A 23041-nucleotide genomic window follows, 5' to 3' on the forward strand; every position below is an offset into this window, starting at 1 on the left:
AAACATTCTAACAAGGATCAGAAAATACACTTGGTGCCAACCTTTATTCTAATATAAGTTATAAAATGTTCTGGGTCTTTCAGAAACATTACATCTGCATAAATACATGAAGTCCTCACTTAACAACTGTTTGAAGTACAACAGCCTCAGGGTACTTTATGGCCCGTAAAGCACTTCCAGCCATCGTAAAGCACTTCCAGCCATCGTAAAATGCCACACTCCCCCCTGAGGTCACATGGCCGCATTTCGGGTGCTTGGCAACTGGCTTGCATTTATGACTGGTTGGCAAATGCCCCATGATCATGGGATTGCCATTTGCAATCTTTCTGGGGAAGCCAGCAGGGAAAGTTGCAAATGAAGGGGATGGAGGGAGACCTCTTGGCGGTGTGCAGGAACAGAGCTCAAATCCTGAAAAATTGAGCTCTGTTCCTCCAGCCCCACAAAGGATTTCTCCTCCATGCATGGAGGTGAGGGCAAACCCTTCAGCAGGCTGCAGGAACATTTGAGAGCGAAAGGGTTGCCTGCTGGGAGGACTTCAGCTCTGCATGGAGCTGAAATCCTTCAGCAGGCAGCTCTTTCACTCCACTTAACCTTGGAGATTGCTTAATGAGTGCAACCAGGAATGCCTGGATTGTGATTGTTGAGCAAGCAATCATGTTAAGCAGTCACTTAACTGCTTTGCTCAGTGATCAAGATTCTAGTCCTAACTGGTTAGGTGAGGACTACCTGTAGTTTTATCACATTTTGACATTTTTATGGTATATTTACAGATAGTCCTCAGTTAACGATGGTAATTGGTACCAGAATTTCCATTGCTAAGTGATGTAGTTGTAAAGCACAAAGTCATGTGACCGGATTGCTTAACGATGGCAATCCCAGCAGTCCCTGTTGTCATCGTTAACAGAATCAAGTTTTTTTAGTGATACTATGGCATACATTCTGTATAAATGTTTCATGTATTCTACTTTAAAATATAGTTTAGCAGTATTATAACCCTCCGAAAGTATTTTGCTTACTGTTAGCCCTACATAATTGTATTTAACTGACCAGACCGATCTTCTTTCTCAGACTACTTCATGCTACTTTAATATTTTTTTCCCCTGGAAGTGCTCTTGAAACTTTCTCTTAAGTTACTTTTGTACAATCTTCTTTATTCAGATTATACAACATGCTTCTCACTTCATGAAACCAACAAATCTCAATATAAATAAAAACATATTGAGAATGTCAATGTAGACATTCAGTACTGCAAATACATATTCATCTGGATTCAGGCGGTAATGATGCTTCTTTCCCAGCATTAGTTGTGTGTCAACCAACAGGTACTTTTAAAAAAAACAAGAAAAGAAAAATGCAGTATGTTATTTTATTCTGAAGATATAATTTATTTTAAAAGCATTATCTAGCATAGTTTGTATAATTAACCTGTTTTTTATCACTTTACTCTAGTGTCTAGTCAAGTGATTTTAATATTTTAGTGTGGTAAAGATCTCTTTATTAATAAAAACAAAATGCCCTTTTTGTGGTAATTATTGTTAGAGTTTCTAATATTTACAGTGATATGAACTTAAATTTATATAGAGACTTTTACCTTGTATAAATTAGTTAACCTTGAGTCCTATTAAAATTTATGTGTGAAGTCATGGGTTAAGTTCCATTTATTTAAATAAGAAATAGTTACAACTAATTTAGTCTATATTCAACCCCAATCTGCTAGAAATGGTATCAGTGTAAATTGATGTGTCATCAAGTCATTGTCGACTCTGCGACTACATAGATAGGTTTTCTCCATGATGACTTGTCCCTAATCTGGTCTTCCACATCTTTCAATGGAGCACTCATCACCACTGTAACTGAGTCCACCTTGCTGCTGGTCATCCTGTTCTCTTTCCTTCCACCTTTCCCAGTATTAGAGCCTTTTCCAGAGAGCTAGGTCTTCGCATATTGTGTCCAAACTAGAATAATAATTTGAGCCTGGTCATTTGTGCCTCAAGCAAGAACTCTGGATTGATTTCTTTGATGATCCATTGGTTTGTTTTCTTGGTTGTCCACAGTATTCTCAGGAGTCTTCTCCAACACCAAAATTCAAAAGCATCAATACTCTCCCTATCCTGCTTCTTCAAATCCAACTTTCGCTTCTGTGGAGTGTCACAGGGAATACCATGACTTGCATGACTCTGACCTTTGTAGTTATGCACACATGAATGCATTTAAATTTCTTTTCCAATGCCGTCATGGTTCCCTACCAACTGCTAGTCTGTGGCATATTTCTTGACTGCTTGGCCGTTTACTATTGATGGATGATCCCAAAAGGCAGGAGCTATCTACCATTTTGATATTTTGATTGTCAATTTTAAGGCTGGTTGTTCTGCCTGTTGTTATTAGTTTGGTTTTCTTTATATTTAATTTTAGTCCCATTTTTTTTCTGTGCTCCTTGAGTTTTATTACTAGAGCTTGCAGATCCTTTGTATTTTCAGCTATCAAGGAAGTGTCATCTGCATAGTACAGGTCATTGATTTTTCTTCCTCCAGTTTTAAAACCACACTCATCTTTTTCCAATTCAGCTACCATTAATATATATTCAGCAATAGGTTGAATAAGTAAGGGGAGAGTATACAGCCTTGTCACACTCCTTTGCCAACCTGGAACCAGTCTGCTTCACCATGTTCTGTCCATACTGTGGCTTCCTGACTTGTATATAACTGGAAGAGATGTTCTGGAATGAGGAGAATGAGATGTTCTGGGATTCCCATTTTTCTGAGCACATTCCACAGCTTGACATGACCGACACAATCAAAGGCCTTTCTATAATCAATGAACCACATAGTGACTTCTTTTTGGTATTCTTTGGCTTTCTCAGTTATTCAGCATGCATTACCAATAATGTCTCATATTCTTCAGCCTTTTCTAAAGCCAGCTTGAACATCTGGCATCTCTTTTTCCATGTAGGGCTCTAATCTGCACTGGATGACCCAAAACTTAATTTTGCTAGCATGTGAAATTAAGGATATTGTACAATAGTTTACACACTCTCAAATCTCCTTTTTTTGGTACTGGAATGTAGACTGATATCTTCCAATCTGTTAGCCATTGTGTCATTCTCCAGATTTGCTGGCGTAGCTTGGTTAGAACCTTTACTAATTTTTCTTCTGTGGCTTCCCATATTTCAATGGGTATTCCATCAGTTCCTGAGGTCTGTTGACTTGGTAATGATCAGAGTGCTGATCTAACTTCATCTTTTAGTACCAGAGGTTCTTGTAAGTAGGGTATATATTCTAAGGTATCTTGGATGTTGACATCTCTACTGTACAGTATTTCAGTATACCCCTATCTTAGTTTGATCTCCTTTGTATTGGTTACTATCTATCCATTGACATCTTTTAGCATAGCAATTTGAGGCTGGAACCTCCTTAATTCATATATCTTTTGAAAGACTTTCCTTCTTCTTCCATGTCTGTTTCCATCTTCAGTGTCCTTACAGATGCTGTAATACTACTTCTTGTCTCTTCTAACAGCTCTTTTGAACTCTCTGTTAAGTTCCCTTTTGAGATTTTTGTCTTTCTTGGTTTTGGCTTCTCTTCTCTTGGCAGTTTCCAGTTGTTCTGACATCCATTTTGCTTTCTTCTGTTTCTTCACTTTTGGCAGTCTCTTTTCATATTCATACTAAACAACTTCCTTATTCATTTCATAATTCCTCTGATTCTCTAACAATGAGGGTCAAGACTTCAAAGTGATTTCTGATGTTCTTGAAAGTGGTGGGTATGTTCAAGGTCATATTGTGGAAACTGACTGGCTTTCTTCTTCTTTAGCTTAATTTAGAACTTGCACATGAGCAGTTTGTGATCTGTTTCACAGTCAACACCTGGTCATGCCTTTGATGCTATACCTCCACCTCCTTTTAATGATAATAAAATCAATTTGAGTTCTATATACTCCATCTGATGATGTCCATGTACAGAGGCATCATTTTAGTTGTTTGAAGACAGTGTTAGCTATGATGAAATCATTGGAGTGGCAGAAATTGATAAGTCAGTCTCCTGCTTCATTTTGGTGTCCTCAGCCATACAGTCCAACTACATTTTCCTCTTTAATGTTTCCAACATTAACATTCCTATTTTCAATCACAAGCAGCATATCTTGCTTGCATGTTCTGTCTATTACAAATCAAACTCGATCATAAAACTCATCAATCTCCTTTTCTTCTGCATTGGTTAATAAACTTGAATGAGCATCATATTAAAGGGTTATCCACAAAGTCTAATCAATATTATTTGGTCATTGCATTGTAGCCAAGTGCTGTTCTTCCTATACCCTTCCTAACTGTAAAAGCAATGCCGTTCATTCTTTGTTTTTCATGTTCTGATTAATAAACAGTATGATCTTCTAACTGAAGGTGTCCAATCCCAGTCTATCTCAATTTGCTGATGCCTAAAATGTCAATTTGTAGTCATTTAATTTCATTTTTCACTGTTGAGCTTTCCCATATTCATGCTCATACATTCCATGTTTCCACTGCAATTATGCCTTCAGATTTTCTTTTCCTGTATGGCAACATCAGCAACTAGACATCCTGAAGGCTTTAATCTAGCTGCGTCATAAACTCCATCACTACTCAAAAAGTTCCTCAGTTTTTCCTCAGTAGCAAGTGCCATCCAACCTGAGGGGCTTGCCATTTGGCACTATATCATCAATCATTTTATATTTTCTATCCATGTGGTTTTCTTGGTAAAAATACAAGAGTGGTTTGCCATTGCCTTCTCCTGCTCGGTATGAGTTGATGCCTTTGTCATCAAGCGAGGAGGCACCAATATTGGGCAGCAGCGATATAGGAAGATGCTGGAGGCAGATGATCATTGTCACTAAAGTGATCATCTGCCTCCAGCATCTTCCTATATCGCTGCTGCCCAATATTGGTGCCTCCTCGCTTCAGCTGGGCAGCTGTGATGACCTTTGTGCCTTGGGTGCTAGGAATATATACTTTGGGCATACACTCCCAATGTTCTTCACTCATCCCTCCTAAGAACACCCCCCTGCTGCAATGAGGCAGCACAACAGAACGTGGGAGGGGAGGGGAACAGTATAAATACTAAAATGAAAATCCTTCTGAACGTAACTCTTTAAAAATAAATACTTTGGGAACTAGAATTTTCATAGTATCTCTCTGATACATAATTATGCCTGCATAAGAAAGACTAACTCTGTTGTAGAAACCCAGCACAATGTCCCCTGGTATTAAGGTTTGTATTCAGAAAATACACTTTCTAATTAGAAACTAAGCAACATAGATATAGTTATACATTCAGTGACCTAATTCAGATTATCATTTAAGCCACAACTTGTTTTTTACAGAAATAAGCTGTAATGAATTTCAGTCTTACACATTGCTCTTTGCCTCTCACTCTGTGTAGTATAGATTCAATCACTAGTTAATTTAAGATACTTACTATGCTAAAAAGAAGTGTTCCAACACCAGCATAAAGTATTTCCGTCAACTGCAAAACCAGAATTTAGAGTTAGAATTAAGCAAGAATAAAAAATAATTAGAGTTCCTTAAAACATACTAGTATCCATATGATCCACACACTGAAATACTTTGGTGTTCTCCATGCATTAGAAGGCAATTTTTTTCCTGGGATTAAAGGTTTAGCATAGATTCAAGTTGTAGCCACTTGCTAAGAGTTGTCTTTCTCTTGCTTTTGAAGTGAAAAGAATCAGTGATCTGTGTCTGGTCTGTAAACTGCAATGTTTGGGGGCTCATGTCTTGATACTTCAGGAAAAAACAGGTAAGTTTGACAGCCTCAGGGCCCTATATATTTGGTGATGGCTGTTAATGTACCATCCCTTCTTGGTGGTTTGGCACCTTCACATGTTTCCACCCTTCTTCAATGGTATACTGTATACGAAGATGTAAGGCTAATTATAGCAAAACCTTTCACTAAATTGAGCCTCACTCCAGGTCACAATCCACTAGATTTCTTCAGAATATGGTGGTGATATTCTTCAACTGCCTTATCTACCCCTTTGGGAGGTAGAAATTAGTCACACCATGATGGGACTCCTCAACCAGATAATTAGCTTATTTAAAGTTGCATGCTAGCTGTGCCCCATCCTGGCCCACCGTTTGTATGCTGGTACTTCATACATTTACAGTATATGATTCCAAAGATACGCCATATTGGGGTCACTTTTTTATCATCTTGTTGATGTAGTGTATTGCTCCACAGGTTCTGCCTTTTTGCTGGAGAGCTAGTACTGGACTATTCCACTCTGATAACCTTCTGACACTGAGGAGATCTGGGAATAACATATGACACTAACTGTTGCTATTGTCCCAGGCAGTTTACATGAGACCTGACCAAGCCATTGCAACTTGCTCTACTTTTGGGATATTAGCAATCTGTTCTTATGAGCTACCATTCCCTGTAATTGAATAAACGGCCACAATGATCCACGTTGGTCTCCATGTGGCAGGCAGGCAGATCTCGATTCTCACAATTACTATATTTTCCATATCCTACCTGGGCCAGTTTAATAAGGCTAATAAGTTGGTCTCTTGTGTCTGTAGTAGCCATTGCTTCTCAAGAACTTTGGATCAGGTCACTAATACTCTTCATAGGTGGATTTAACATTTCATACAGATATCTTCCTCTATGGGTGGGATGGCTTCAAAGATGTCCCTGTCTAGGTAGTTCAAGTATACACACAGAGGCATTTCAGAGTCTCCAGATTCTTTCATGGGAATTATGATACCCTATGCTATCAGATATACAGTATACAGTGAAGAATTATGTAAAGCAACCTTAATGCTCTGTTTAAATTTTCATCAGACATAACATAGTCAGTAACTCTACCTGCCCCATCAGGTCTGGCAGGAGAGGCATGTTGCAGGTCCCATCTATTAAGGAGTTCCATCTGATGGGACCTAGGAGATGAGCCTTTTCTGCCATGGCACCCACCCTCTGGAACATCATTCACCTCCAAGATTGAATTTGAGCTCAATTTAATTTGGAAAATCAAAGGCTGATTTAGCAGAATTAAAAGTATTTGCAACCATAAATATAGTGTAAAAAGTTAAAATGATAATAGTTGCGTTCTTCCTTAGCCTTCAACAAGACAGAAAACAGCTTATGAAATCAAGACTAAAATAGGTAAAGCAAAGAAGCATTGCTGAGACAAAAAATAAAAGCACTTACTTTTGATTCCAGGAAGATACACAGAACTCCAGTAATGATCACCACAAGCAACAAGACTAGCAATATTCCAGATGTTATGGTAAGTTCCCACTAAAAAGAAGTAACATTGGAATCAACACATTTTGCCACCCCAAGATATTAAGATCTAGCGTATCTGAGTAATGTGATGCACAGAAGGAAAGATACTTACTAATCCCAATGCATACTCACCAGAACATTTTCATAACCGGTTCAGACATCAAAACACATGCACATGAGTCTCTGCCAAATGTAATATGCCTGCTAAATATCTATTTCTTAAATTTATATGACAGTCCACTCAACACAAAATTGTGGGTGGCTATAAAGCCATTAAAAATAACCATATATAAACAAAAACAATTCAAAACAGCACATCGCACCTGTGATGATTCACACACACACAATCATGCCACTACGATGGGCTCACTTAACAGCTTGGCCAACTGTCCTGGGGAAGAACCAGGTCTTCGGTACCTTGTGAAAGGTCAGCAGAGTCAGGACCATTTCAATCTCAGAGTGTATATTGTTTCTTCAGACGGGTTTGTACAATTGAGTGTTTTCAGCATCCTGATGATACCTAATCCCATGCTACTGGATGATCTCACTCAGAAGCCTCATCTAGATGTTAAATAGGATAGGGGAGAGAATGGAGCCCCGTGAAACCTCACAAACCAGGGATTTAGTGCTAAACCTCTCCCATGCACAGCACTGTCTGGAACCAGTGGAGGTAGGGGGAGAACCACTAGAGGTAGGGGGAGAACCACAACACCATAACCCCCACTCCCAACTCTCTGAGTCAGTCCAGATGGATACCATGATCAAGAGTATTGAAAGATGCCAAGAGATTAAGGAGGGTTTGATGGATGCACTACTGGCATCCCAGTCCCTCTAGAGATCACTAACAAGTATGATCATTTATATTTTAGTACTGTATCCAGGTCTGAACCCAGGGCCCTTTGAAGGTGCAGCCTGATCACCTCAACAGTCTTCCCTAAAAAGAAAAGATTGGAGACAGGATGAAAATTGTCCAATACTATTGGGTCCAGTGATGGTTTCTTGAGGAAGAAGGGGCAGTACCACCCTCTCAGGGATGAATTCACCACCATTTGGACCCAATTATATGTTTCTCAGAAAGCTTTAAACAGTCAAAGAGACACAAATCTAAAACACACGTGGCTGAACTGACAATCTCAAGGATCCTGTCCACTTCTTTGGGACCAATAGTAAATAATTAAACAGTCTTAATAAAATTATTCTATGCCAGTTTATATCTTGGCTGTTTTCCAGCAAAATGTGGTAAAAGTATATTTAATTAAGAGCTTAGTTTCCAGGTAAAGCAGCAGAAAGCACTGATAAATTTTTCTGCAACTAAATAAATTTCTTCTTTGCACATAGCTTGAAAATACTGTTGAAAACTAATTTGGAGACTTGGAGAAGAAAATTGTGGCCATTAACAGTGGAAGGAAGGATTCCCTTTCCCTGTAGTCCCACTATTTCTCATTTACCACATAGTAAATGTGGCACATTAGATTCAGTTCTCAAAGTTTAGAGTTTATTTTAACCATAATAAATATACTCCAGGAAAGGATGAATCCAAACATTTTCTAATGGAGCAATTCTTAAATTTTTATTTTTGCTATTTTTCAAAATATAGACAAACACCAAAATATAGGTAGACCTCACTTAATGACCACTTGTTCAGCAACCATTCAAACTTATGGTAGGGCTGAACAAGTGGTACTTAGATTTTAGATTTCTTTTTAGATTTTTTTTAACCTGCCTTTATTATTTTTATAAATAACTCAAGGCAGCGAACATACCTAATACTCCTTCCTCCTCCTATTTTGCTCACAACAACAGCCCTGCGAGGAGAGTTGGGCTGAGAAGAGTGACTGGCCCAGTCACCCAGCCAGCTTTCATACCTAAGGTGGGACTAGAACTCACGGTTTCTTGGTTTTTAGCCTGGCCTTAACCACTAGACCAAACTGGCTCTCTTACAACCTACTTACAACTGGTCCTCATACTTATGACAGATGCAGTGTCCTGCAGTCACATGATCACCATTTGCAACTTTCACTGCCACCTTCTGACAAGCAAAGTCAGTGGGGAAGCCAGCAGGAGGTCGCAAATGGCAGCCAAATGACCTTGCTCTTAACAACATCATGGGATTCATTAAACAACAGCAAGTGCCAGATCTGCCATCACTAATGGAGTGGTCACGTGACATTGCATTTTAAAACCGCGTTGCTTATCAACAGAAATTCCAGTCCAAATTACCATAGTTAACTGAGGACTACCTGTACATTAAAAAACATGATTAAGCAAAACAATCCTTAAAGAAAAAATAATGGAAACCAAAAAAAAAAAAAGAGGAAGAAAGAAACAAGAAAGATTAAAAAAACAAAGAAAAGAGAAAAATCTATTTTACATATTAAACTTATCAGTAGTCATTGGTTTACTAATAAATAACATATAATATTACAGGTAGTCCTTGCTTAACAACCATTCATTCAGTGACCATTCAAAGTTATGACAGCGCAGAACGAAGGGACTTACAACTGGTCCTCAAAGTTCTGGTTGTCATAGCGCCCCCATGGTCATGTGAATAAAATTCAGGCCTCCCCGCTTTTATGACTGCCACCCGTAAGGAAGAACCTGACGAGTACACGAAAGGAGGGTCCTTTTGCACTGGCACAGCCAGGACCCTCTTTCGTGCTGGCCTAATTTTGCACTCTGTCCAGGTCCTTCTTTTGCAAAATGAGGCCCTGGCCAGTGCATGAAAGAAGGTCCTGGTTGCACTGGTACAAAAGAAGGCAGCGTAAAAGAAGGCCTCTGCTGGTAGTGGTGCGTGGTGCAGAGGGTGTGGCGACAGGCAAAGTTTGGTGGTGGGGGCAGCTGGTGGGGGCAGGTAGGTGGGCAACCAAAAGGGCAGAGATGGGAGACAGATAGGTGGATGGGTTGAGTTGAAGTAAAGACAGTTCCTTATCTTCCAAGAATGGTTTGGATCTGGGTGGGTCCTTGCCTAGCTACCACATGGGATTCTCTCAACAACAGCAACTGGGACTGCTGGAACTGCTGTCACTAAGCAGAATGGTCACATGACATTTTGCTTAATGACCACATCGCTTAGCAACGGAGTTGTCAGTCTCAAATAGGGTGTTTAAATGAGGACTGCCTGTATAGTATAATCAGTACAAAACATTATTATAAAATGTCACAAAATCTCTGCCAAAGAAGTATATATTGCTTCATCCTTTGATTAATAGAGAATATTGCCTTTTCCAAGATGGGTGAGTTTCACATTTCCAAAAGTCTTTCCTTACAATCTGGGATAATATCACTTTTCAATTTCTCAGTATAATTCTTTTAGCCACCCCGCATGCACAATACAATTATAATTCCTGATACGTAGTCCAATTTAAAAGCTTTGATATATAATTCAACATATTAACATCTTTAACATTTAAAGTTTTCCCATAAACCTACTTATATAAATTAAAATACCATTCCAAAAAGGTATCAAATGATCAGATGAACATGTTGTATGTGTCAATGAACCCTCAGATTTTTTATATCTCCAACAAAGAAAATCTGATGTCCATCCTTTCAGTTACATTATTTGGGGAGGCCAATGCACTCTAAATACAATATTTGATTAATCAACTTTAATCTCAAATCTGTTGATACATTTTAACATTTTTAAGGACATGAAACCTTTGATTGGGCATTGTTGGAGATTCCAGTTCTTTACTCCATGTTTGGAATATCCCAGAAAGTCCATTTTAAAAATATTATTGAGCTTTTGATAGATAAATGTTACGGGTTTTTCTTCTGTCATGGTTCCCATCCAATAGGAAAGCATCTCAGGTGCCTCTGAAGTGGCCAAAGCATCTGGCCCATATTGATCCATTAAAACATGCTTAAGCTGAAAATGCTGCTGCTGCTGCTGCTGCTGTGAACTGGGAAGATCAAATTCAGTTTGAAGTTGTGAAAAATTCTCGAAACAGTCATTACATAACAGTTTAAAGTAATAATCCTGGCTTCTGCTTCTGCTGAAGCCAGTTCTTCCCCATCCACACAGCCTCTAGGCACTGGGAAAGCACCTCAGCAGCCTCATTTGGCCAGCCCAGGGTCGAGATGTATAACTGAGTATCATCAGCATTCTGATGATACTTAACTCCATGCTGAACCTCACCCAGCAGTTTCATATAGATGTTAAATAGGACTGGGGAAAGAGTTGAAGCTTATGGCACCCTGCAAAGCAGGGCCCTAGCCCTCTCCCTCCCTACCCCTCACAATACCAACTGGAACTGGCATCAGAGGAAAGAGGAAAACCACTGAAGAACAGTGCCTCCCACTCCCAATCTCTTCAATCAGTCCAAAAAAATACACAATCAATGGTATCGAAAACCTCCAAGAGATCAAGGAGGGCCAGGATGGATGCACCGCCATCCTGAACCTGCCAGAGGACATCAACAAGCATGAACAATGCCATCTCAGTGCCATGTCTGGCCTGAACCCCAAATACCATGGGTCCAGATAATCCACTTCCTCCAAGGCCCTTTGGAATTGCACACCTATCACTTTCTCAATAACCTTCCCTAAACAGGCAGCTGGAACCACCTTCTCCCTCAAAGAGGCATTTACTATGCTTTAACCCAGCAACATGTCACCTCCCAAGAGGCCAAGACCAACCAGGAGAGACATGGATCTAACACACATCAACATTTTCAAGGATCCTGTCCACTTCCTCAGGAGTAACTGGATCAAACTCTGCCCAGTTAACTGGACAAGACTGGATCCCAGTCATCTCCACAGAAGCAGCACAGCTGCAGTCCAATTCTGAGATGCCACATGTACCTAAAACTACTTTTAAGATAGGCTATAGTAACAGAATACTGCAAGTCTGAATGTGCTTCTCCTCCTCTCTCTTTTATCTTCCTGTGAATTCAGGAAATGTCTGTCTGAGATACTTTTGTGTCATTCTCCCACATCTGCACTTCTGTAATATTTATATGCTTGTTGCCTTAGTAGTGGATCTTTCCTTTCTCCCTCAAACTCATCCTCTTCACTCTCTATAAATGCATTGGAAGGGATTTTCTGACCATTCCTTACCAGAAGGGACCAGGTAATCCAAAATAGGGTTGTTGACCAGCTATCTGTGGATGCAGTAAATATGGGAAAATAAGCATATTTCATTACCCTTATCTCTACAAGGTAGTCCTTAATATAGGATCTTATCTGTGCTCAGTTACACTCTTTGTCTGGTTCCGATGGTGCTCTAGGCATCTTTTGTGCTGCTCCATCTCCCGGAGCTGCTCCAGAAACCAAGGGGTCTTCCAGGTTCCATGAGCACAGTATCCATCTGCATAGGCGTGATCTGATTCAAGGTCCCCATTGCCTGCTCATTCTCAGTCAAACCATGTATTAGAGCTTCAGGAACAACCCCTGAAGCTGATCTCTGGAAATTATCTCTGGTACCTACGCAGGCCATCAGGCACTTAGGGTGGACTGATCAAATAGGTACCACCTCCCTGCAGCAGAAGTAGCCAGAGAAAACTCCAAGGCTAACAGGGAGTGATCTATCGATGACAAGGGACAGATGGCAACATCCCCCAACTCCAGATCATGTTGCCACTGCCCCAAGGTAAAAACTGGATCTAAAACGTGACCCCTACTATGTGTTGGGCCACCACTTACCTGGATCAGATCCATGGTGGCCATGAACTCATGAGCCATCTCTGAGCCAAGCAAAGGCATTGTAAAGTTCCCCAATACCATAAACCTGGAGGATATCACCACCAGCTCAGCTACAGAGTCAAGCAACTCTGGCAGGGAAGTTGCTGTATTCCAAGTGGGGATGGTACACAAGTAGTAATCCCATCTGATCCCTATGTCTCAACCTCACAAGTAGGGTTTCACATCCTGTTATCTGTGGAGCAGTACTCATGGATGCCTCCACAATATCCTGGATGACAATGGCCACATCCCAACCCCAACCTCAGAGTCTCAGCTGATGCCACACCCAAAACCCATCTGGGCATCCTTCTGAGAGAGTTACCCCCTCCCCCTGCACTGAGGCAGTAATGGTTGGATCTTGCTAATGCATGCCAGATTGGGTGTCTTGTCCATGACTGAATCATGGATAAAGGAGGCCTTATTGCAGACCAACCTGGAATTCAGCAGCAAGTGAAACTTGGGGCCATTGATGCTCCAATGATCAGGCCTCGGTGTACAGCCAGGGGCTGGAACGCAGCACCAAGGCCATCTTCCCTGGGAGCAGCCTGCCCTCTATCTCCTGCCATATCTCCCCTTGCCTATCATCACTATGATGTCCCTGCCTGCCTTCTTCCACCTCACAGAACCAATCACTCCCATCTCTTGCTCTCCGTCCCTAGGTCATAGAACCCCATCCTACAACACCATACCCTGGAAGATTAGCTGCCTGGCCTGGCATCCTGGTACTAGGCTAGCCTCACTATCCCTGACCACTCTCATACACTCAACCTCGCATCCCTGTAACAACCACATCTCACCAGGCAGATAGAGGAACAACAATGTCATACACCTCCAACCAACCAGACAACACCCAACAGTTGGAAAGGGAGATAAGTACAGCTCCCTTACCCTCAAACCAACCAACTTTTGACTTCCCAGTCCTACTACAGTGCTTGAAGTCCTTGGAGAAACAAGCATGATGAAACTAGAGGTGATGCAAGTCACCAATACAATAGGCACAGCAAGCCTCTAATCTCTGTGGGTCTCAGGTCCATAGCAAAGTGCAAAAGAGATGATGAAGAATAATCAGGCAAAATAGCTATAGCCCCATGTGGTCAGGTACCCAGCAGCCACAGAATACAGTATGATTCTGTTCCAGGGACTTCCGGGGGAGAAATGGCGGACTGAAGAGAGCTTTGCGAAAAGCTGAGTCAATGACCACAGCAGAATGAAGAGCTGGTGATTAGACTGGCTCTTCGACAATTACTCTCTGGACAAGGAGAGGACTTGAGATCACCCACAAGTGCTCCAGACAGCTGCTCCTTGCAAGACCACAAGATAGCAGTCTCCGGCAGGTTTAGCGCTCTGGGAGACAAGGGAATAGCCAATCTTGCTCAAACCACAGTCAACGCCTTTGAAAGGATACTAAGTTGGCATACTTCCTTTTCTAATCACTTTTGGAAATGACTTGTTACCTGCTTTTCAGTTATAGGAACCTTTGGATCAACAGGTTTTACAGCACTGGGTGAGTTTTCTTCAATCCTTAGTGAAATACGTTTTAACTACAAGTTTAAGAACTTTTTTTTTTTTTGGAATAAACAGCAAAAGGGTGATTAAAACTTTGATTTTAGAAAGTTACAAACAGACTAAGGGTCCAGATAAATTTGAAATAAGATTTTGGAATTAATTATAAAGAATCCTTCCTATAGGAAAACATATTTGTTTTGAAATATAATAAGATAAGATTTTAAAAATTGGACATTAGAGGGAACTAAAGGGAACTAAAGATTACAATTAAAGGAGAAGGACACTTAAATTTGACTTGCTAATACAGAATGGAGAAAAATACTTTAACATTGGACGTACTGAAGAATATTTGTGAACAATGGACCCAAAAGTTAATTTTAAAAGTGTCTGCCATTATAGGTAGATTGTGTTTAAAGGATGTTATGGAAGAGGAACAAGTTCCACCTGACAAGATCGAGACTGATTTGAAAGTGGATTTCTACAAGAATTACATGGAAAAAGATGTTACACTGGACGTACAACAGAAACTGGCTGATGTCTTAATAATTAAAAGTATACAAACAACAAACCAAGAGAGTGACCTGGATAATTTTCCCATATTGGATTTACAAAAGAGGCTTGTTAAAGTTGTGAAAAATTTTGTGAGAAGGAATAAAGAAAAAATGAAAAGAAATCAAGTTCTACAACATTATTTGAAGGGACTAAAGATTAAGACTGTTAGAAGTAAAAGGAAGGAATATAATGTTGGTTTATTTGATCAAGGTTAAAATAGATATGTTGTTATCTCTGGTAACCCTTAATGGACTTTTGCTGACATCAGGACTGAAATGACGAGGCTTTAAGGATTTGTTTATAGATAAGAGATAGGATATGGGAAGAAGAGATCATTTGTTGTAATTTAAGAGAAGGTGATAAGTTACTAAAATTGTTTATACTTGTGATGAAGGGGGGAAGTCACTTCTTTATATACTTCTTTTCTTTTTCTTTACTATATTCTTATTTTTTCTTTTTTCCTTTTTTTTCTATTTCTCTATTTTTTCTTTTTCTTTCTTTTCTGCACTTCTACTCTTTCTTTTTATTTTATTTTTTGTATTAGTTTTTAATGTTATAATTATAATCTTTAATAAAATTACTATAAAAAAAATAATCCAGGTTGGTGCTGTTTCAGTGACCCGCTCCCATTGCCGACCCAAACCTGGACAATCAAATACCTCCAACATATTGAGGACAGGCACTTCCAGGTTGCCATCAACACTGGAGCTTACTTGAAACTGGCAACCACAAGCAGTCTCTGCCACTGAGCTATTGCTGATGTCAACTGCCAACATGGAGGATGCACCCATCTCTGTCTCTGACTGGACAATCTCCAGCCACTTCGCTCTTCCGGCTTTAAAGCGCATGTTGCCAGCCAGCTGATCAGCAAACAGCTGATCTGCAGCACCTGCAGCACTGCTCTTACTGCCATGCTGTTGCTGCCTCTTCAAGGAGCTCCTCTGGCTCCTCCACTGATTCCAACACTGGGCCATGATCCTCAGCCAGCAGCTTGACCACACTCCAGCCACCCAGAAGATTTTTTCAGGGGATACACTGTCTGCCAGTTTCCTAAACCTCCTCCACTGCCACCTCCCACATTGCACCAGACTGAGAAGGGATCCACAAGTCTCTGAACACTCCAAACATTCTACCAACCACAAAATCCTCCATCTACCATCTTTTCTATTCTCCAGTAACATCCTAAAACCAACTTATATCTGGAACTCCAACAACAAACAACTGGACTCAACACCATATTTTTAACCTACATGTAGTCCTTGCATAACAACCCTAATTGGGACTGGAATTTTCATCACTAAGCAATGTGGTCCTTAGGCGAAACATCATGCTATTGCACCGCTTACCAACAGCAGTTTCAGTAGTCTTGGTTGCAGTTGTTAGGCTAGCACTGTGCTGTCATTAGGTGAGGACCTCATGCTTCTCATGCCTTGCTGCACTCACCTCCACTTCACCTCTGCCCCTCCTATCTCCCTCCATCTCTGTCCTTTTAGCTGCTCTATGCTCCATTGCCCTATGGTCCACTGGTCCTGCTGCCCTGCACTCCGCTGCCCCTGCCACCGTGCATTTTACCACCCCTGCCACCCCCGTGCTCCACCCTGCACCCCCACTACCCTGTACTCCACCACCCCTGCTGCCCTCACTGCCCTGTGCAACGGAGGTGCAGGATGGCAGGGGTGGCAGCGTCCAGGGTGGCAGGGGTGGCAGGGGCAGCAGAGGTGGTGGAGCACAGGGCAGCCAAAAGGGCAGAGATTGGGGGAGATAAGTAGGTGGGTGGAGTTGAAGCGCACCCTGCAGTCGTAAATGCAGGCAGGCTGCCAAGCACCCAAATGTTGATCATGTGACTCCAAGGGTGCTACAATGGCTGTAACTTTGTGGACCAGGCATCAGTTCCATTTGTTCAGTGCCTTTGTAACTTTGATAGCAAGGACTTAATAGCAAGGACTACCTGTATAGATGTGTGTGTGCATATGATTAGATAGAATAATATATGAATACAGAAAATTATTTTAAAAATAATACAACTGGTATTTTATAGCCAAAAGTAAAAAAATACGAAACAAACATACTTAACAAAAAATTAAACAAGATAAACAATCCCCTTGCCATGATTTCCCTAAGGAACAGGTTCACCACCTCAAGCCCTCTCCCTCTGCCCACCCTTATTTAAAAAAAGGGGGAAAAATAAAGTTAACAGCAAAGCATTTACAACAAGACCCAGCAGCGGGTGATGCTGACCAGCCAAAAACAAAACAAAGAACTCTGCCCTAGACAATGTAGGCATTCCAAGATGGTGATAAGCAATCATTGTGCAGTCAGAAATACCGATGCTGCATCAGGATCCATAAAACACTTGATGTGGTCAGAGATGTACAGGCAAAAAATAGCAGGAAACAAGAAGAAACATTTAATAGAATTTTCTTTAGCCAGGGCCTGAGCCAAGGAAAATTCTTTCCTCAAAGAAATCCCAGATAAAGGGAGATCAGGAAAAAATTGCAATATGTATTCTTTAAATTTCAATGAAGAAATTCCACGTGCCTTCCTCAAAACCATATCACGAACAGCAACCTTGCAAAATTTGACAATAATTTGGGGATCCCAACCCTTGATCTAACTCTATAAATGTCTTCTATTTCCACCTCCACCTCCATGAACAATAAAAATATTTCTTGCAAGCACTTCCAGTGGCATGGAGATTGAAGTAGCTGCCTTCTGGATCGCTCTCCTGTCCCTCCTTCAAAGTACTTTTAGTTGGAGAGATATTTTAGTGAGCCTCTTTTACAGTCATGTTCTGTTTTTACTTTACAGTACTAAGTATTTTTTTAATAATCTTTCATCTCTGAGAGCAAGTGTTAATTATGCCTCATAAAATGAAGGTGAAAAAAGTTGAGGAGGAAATTCTCAACTCCTCCTCCACAGAAGAGTTAATATTGACATTCAGACCTCAAGATGAAATTGTTCCTGCTGCCAAGATTCTTAATATCTAAAATGAAACTCCTGAGTCTTTGGTTATAATTCAATCTGAGGATGAGAGTTCTTCTCAGGATGAATCGATTCCTCTGGTGATGGATGAATTGCGATCAATGTGTAACCTTAAGGAGGCTAATCATGACAAATTATTTTCTGAGATGGCTAATGTTGTAATGGTATTTGGGAAAGACCTTGGGAGACTGGGAAAAGAGATGCTGCCAAGTGAATGGTCAGATAAGAGACAACATAGCCTGCAGCTAGATAACGGGCAAGACAAGAGGCTCAGAACAGACCCTCCCTAGTTTCTTGGGCTGTAAAGGAGATTGGAGGGGAAAATTGTACTTTCAGACTTGCAAGATTCTGTCAATGTAGCTTTACAATAAAGTAGAATTAGCTCATCTGGTTGTGATTCCTATCTGGTTTACCCTGCAAGGCCGACAAATGTTCATAAAGACTTAGCATAGTACTAACTACTAAAATATTATTATTTTGGATTGAACATGAGTTTATTATGAGAAGACATGAAATCTATGCAGGCTCAACTTAGCAAGTTCCAACAGTAGTCACTCTTGTTCTCATGAACCCAGGGTGAAGGCAGAATCTACAACTGAAACGCAAGTAAGAATATAGATCTGCATGATAAAGTTTGGATGAAACTACAAGGAGAGCTGACCAGCAGACACTTAAAGTTAAGGGTCTTCCCACAGAAATAGAAAGTACAGAAACATTGCCTGATTTCTAATAGAGCAATTTTTAATCCAAGGCCTATGAACAAATGCACTATGGCTGCTATGTCAGTGTAAGTAAAAGAAAAGGTGTACTTGTTCTTACATAAGTTTAAGTATATGCTAATTACCTTTCCCAGTAACACCTTCATTATGCCAAATACCCAAATCCCAGGTAACCAATATATAGTTCAGGAGACAGAACATACCTGATTTTTAATTGTGATTTAATTGTTCATTTCTCAAATGGTTACGTAGGATATTTAAACAGTGACTGCTTACTTTTGTCTGAAGAGCAAAAACATACAGTCCCAATGTCACAAATGAAGTAGCACCAATAGCCCACATCACAATGTCTGCATCGAAGAAGCTAAAACCCAAGAACACATAAATATTTCTATGACATCCATAATCACATCAACACAATGTAATTAAATTGATTGATTAACAACTTACCCTGCAATTGATCCAAGCCACGTACCTATAAGGATTGTCTAAAAATAAAAATAATTACATATTATTACATTATTCATGTATTAGTACTATTATCTTACATAATATCTTTTTTGCATTTGTTACTGGAGGAGATGACTGTATTTTGCAATGCAGAAGATACTCTTACAAGTTACTCAAAGTTACAACTATCACAGCACCCCCTCAGTCATGTGATCACAATCTGCGTGTTTGGCAACCAGCTCACCCAACGGTTGCAGCTTCCCATGGTTACATGATCACCATTGCGACCTTCCCAGCCAGCTTCCAGCAAGCAAAATTAATGGGGAACTGCGTGATTCACTTAACGACTAAGTGATTCACTTAACGACCACTGCAAAAAAGTCATAAAATTGGGTGCAGTCATGTGATGCTTTGCTTAATGACCACCCCACTTAACAACCAATTTTCCAGTCCCTATTGTGGTTGTTAGGCGAGGACTATCTGTATAACTCACTGTACCATATAGAATTCTTCCATATAACTTCCCAGCTAGCAAAACTTATATACTTAACAGTATTTGTGAGAACACTGTGTATAGAAATATTGTGTAAAATTAAAGTAAAGGGCAACTGAAAAGAGAAATACTGTAATCTTCACTTGAAACAGTGCAAATGATAACAGTCAAAAATAGCTAACCCGTGTTTCAGGTTTTGGTGGTACATTCCTTTATGCAATCATTTATAAAATGCAGTTACCTTTGTGCACCTATCTAATAATGAGTAAAATCCAGGCTAAACTGCTATCTATCCAGTTAAGCTAATTCTGAGCTAATTCTGTCCAGGTTTAATTCAGAGCTTTATCTGAACTACCTTATAAATATTCTAGATATTCTACATAGTCTTCCAGTATGAGTTGCTGGAATGGTGGACCAATAAATTCAAGTGCCAATAAATTCAAGTGACTTGAGACCCATCAGTAATGAAGGTCTGACTCTGTGGTAGATAATTAAGTATTTAACATAATTACTAAGGGCATGATGAGCTATATAATTTATAACATGGTAGAGTAAGAACCAACAATGACAAAGAGAACAGGGAATTAATTTTTTAGCTGATTCAGATGAATGGTCTCATGCTGTTTATGCCAACACGCTGCATATTCATAAATGTTATTATATGTAATATAGGGATGAAACTGCATTTTCTCAAAGCTTGCCTTGGGGGTGGAAATAATGTTACAAGTAGCTGTAAGGTAGGAAGTACAGACTTCCATTGTTCTGAACATCATATGAATTAGATTAGCTTTCCCCATCCTGATGCTCCCTTTCCCCATCCTGATGCTGGCTGGGAGCTGGGGCAAGGTTGACCAAAGTTGTAGTCCAATATATTTGGGAACCAGACTGGAAAATATCAAAGTAGACTATCTATCTTCATCTTTACTGTACAAGCCAAGCAGAGCATTATTCAAAATGTAAAGTATTGTGGAACCTAGATGTAGCAACAGGTAAACAATAACATATATAATAAACTGACCAGTTACATTAATATGTTATATAGAGCATTACCTTCAAGAGATACTTACAAATATTGCTAATAAAATTATATTCAAAGGAAATTTTCTTCGGGCTTGATCACAGCAAGCTAAGGCAATAACCATTAGCAAGACTGCTGGTCTAAAATGAGATAAACATACTACCATCTTAGTTTAAAATGTCCTGTTATTTTACAATTGATACTATAATAAAAATATTCATTCAATAAATAATTATAGATAAAACCACATCTTATATTTAAGAATCCAGTAAAATCCTTTTAGAAGAAAACAACAGAAACTAAATAAATCTTTAGGGCTCTGTAAAAGAAATGCAGTGATGAAGCTTCAGATATCCCAGTAAACACACAATTCCTCAAAGAGCAAACATCCGTTTCAAACTCCATTCTAACCACATTGGATTAAAATTGATGCAGGTTTCCTATTGATAGAACTGCTTCTCTCAGTGGAAACTGGAAAGGGCAATTTTCAAACTCACACATATATCCCCAATGACTTGCACAGAGTCTCCAGTTTTCCAGAGTAGATTTGGGGGACATGGAAGCTTGACAGATGAGTAGGAATCACCCCTTGCCCCCTTCGGTTAGCAGATTAGCATCCATTTTTTAAAATCTGAATAAGACAGAGACTATCTGTCTAGTTACAGATATCAGAATTCTTTCAAGATTATTATGAGAATATGTATCTCTGTAACCAAATGAAATAAAATATTCTTACTTCTGCAGGAAACAACACCTAGTTGACCTTGGCTAATCTTGGAAGCTAAGCAGGACTGACTCTACTTAGAACTTGGATGGATGGCCCCTTGTAAATATCAGAGCTGTAGGCTAGACTGGGAAGTAAAAACAATCTGGAAAAAGGAAATGGCAAACCACTTCCATATTGCCACCAAAAAAATAGCATGGGTGCAATCACCTGAAGTTGAGCTTGACTCCAAGATGACTTTACCTTGCAATCCAATTTACTGAGTATATCACCCCCTCTTAATTGTTATCTTCATATTGAATGGCAATGTAAATTAGCTAGATAGTGGAACAGAAATTAGAATGCAAATAAAGCAAATCTAGAGATGTCATCTTGTCAATTCTATTAATATTTGGTTTTACCAGATAGAATTTTAAAGTGTCCTAATTAGATTGGTTTAGGGATACTTGATGGCAATAAATTAGCATTTATAGCCAAGATAACTAATTACATCAAAAACATATGCAAAAGGGATAAGTAATATTGATTTTTGTTAAAATTGCATTCTTTTATGAATTTTTAGATGGCTGATCATCTTATATCAAACATATAATGTATATTCTTAACATTATTAATATTATTTTTTAAATATTGTTAAGTACTGTTTCTCAATCTAGAGACTGCTGGTACTACAAACAATTTTGTTCTGCTTGTTCATGGATGTTGGTTTTATTATGGTTTTTCTGAGAAATAATGCATATTTACTAAGGAAGAGATTTTACTAATTGGCACTTGCATGTATACTTACAAGAGGGCATAGCAAAACCATGGACGTCTCCGAACCCATATTTTAAGATATTTCCTGGACAAAAAACCCAAAAATAGTTACAGAAAGGATACTTAACAGAAGGAATTAGTAATTTATTCAATTTATTTTAAAACATTTCCATTGCACCTCCCTATATTCAGTATGGATCATAACAATATTAAAAATTGGGGGGTGGCTGGTACCTTGAAGATGCTCCCAGAGTCTAATAACTCCTAGTTAACATCAGTTTCTTGGAAGTATTATATAGGAATTTTGTTGTTGTAGTGTATTTTAATTAATATTTATTCTATTTTAATTAATATTTTTTTCTTTTTTACTGTAAACCACCCAGAGTCACTCTCCAGTGAGATGGGGAGTGACAAATTTGAAATATAAATAAATAAATAAAATAAAAAATAACAATGAAGTTCAAAACCCAATAAAACAGAAGAAAACATGATGAATGTTAACCGATAGGAGCCTAATTTACAGAATTTTTTTTACAATTATTATAATATTATACATAATTGTAATTATTATACATTTGTTACAATAATTATAAAAACAGGAGGAATAACAAGACTCCTCCTTGAGTGTGCTTCTTCAAGGAGGGAAAGAAACCGAAGGAAGGAAACATAGTTCTTCCGGAGGTTTGGCTTTCAGAAGGTTGACACATGATGTGTGTAAATAATTTCTAGTCCCAGCAGGGTAGTGTCTGAATAAATCCCCTCTCAGACTCTCCTGAAGGTTAGTCCCCACTTGATGCACACATCAAGTGGCAGAGATGTTTGGATGCAAGCAGTTTGGTTTTTCAATGATGTGCAATATTTAGGAGCTGTACATTACAATGCATTGTT

General features: G+C 39.3%; 1 protein-coding gene across 1 annotated transcript in view; it reads right to left on the bottom strand.

The window, feature by feature from the left end:
* Positions 1-330: 330 nt before the first annotated feature.
* LOC112540924 (protein lifeguard 1-like) overlaps positions 331-23041 on the bottom strand; it is a 29097-nt gene continuing 6386 nt past the window's right edge. The window contains exons 5-11 of the mRNA XM_025168166.2: positions 22185-22238; positions 20723-20813; positions 19163-19200; positions 18989-19076; positions 7194-7283; positions 5445-5492; positions 331-1325 (exon numbers count right to left, since the gene is read on the bottom strand). Coding sequence (XP_025023934.2) covers positions 1176-1325; positions 5445-5492; positions 7194-7283; positions 18989-19076; positions 19163-19200; positions 20723-20813; positions 22185-22238 — 559 coding nt within the window. The 3' untranslated portion in view covers positions 331-1175. The remainder of the gene's footprint in view (positions 1326-5444; positions 5493-7193; positions 7284-18988; positions 19077-19162; positions 19201-20722; positions 20814-22184; positions 22239-23041) is intronic.

The sequence above is a fragment of the Python bivittatus genome, unplaced genomic scaffold (genome assembly GCF_059951505.1).
Source record: "Python bivittatus isolate LINGU-HERP-01145 unplaced genomic scaffold, Pbiv_v1 ctg000610_np1212, whole genome shotgun sequence".
Lineage (NCBI taxonomy): Eukaryota > Metazoa > Chordata > Lepidosauria > Squamata > Pythonidae > Python > Python bivittatus.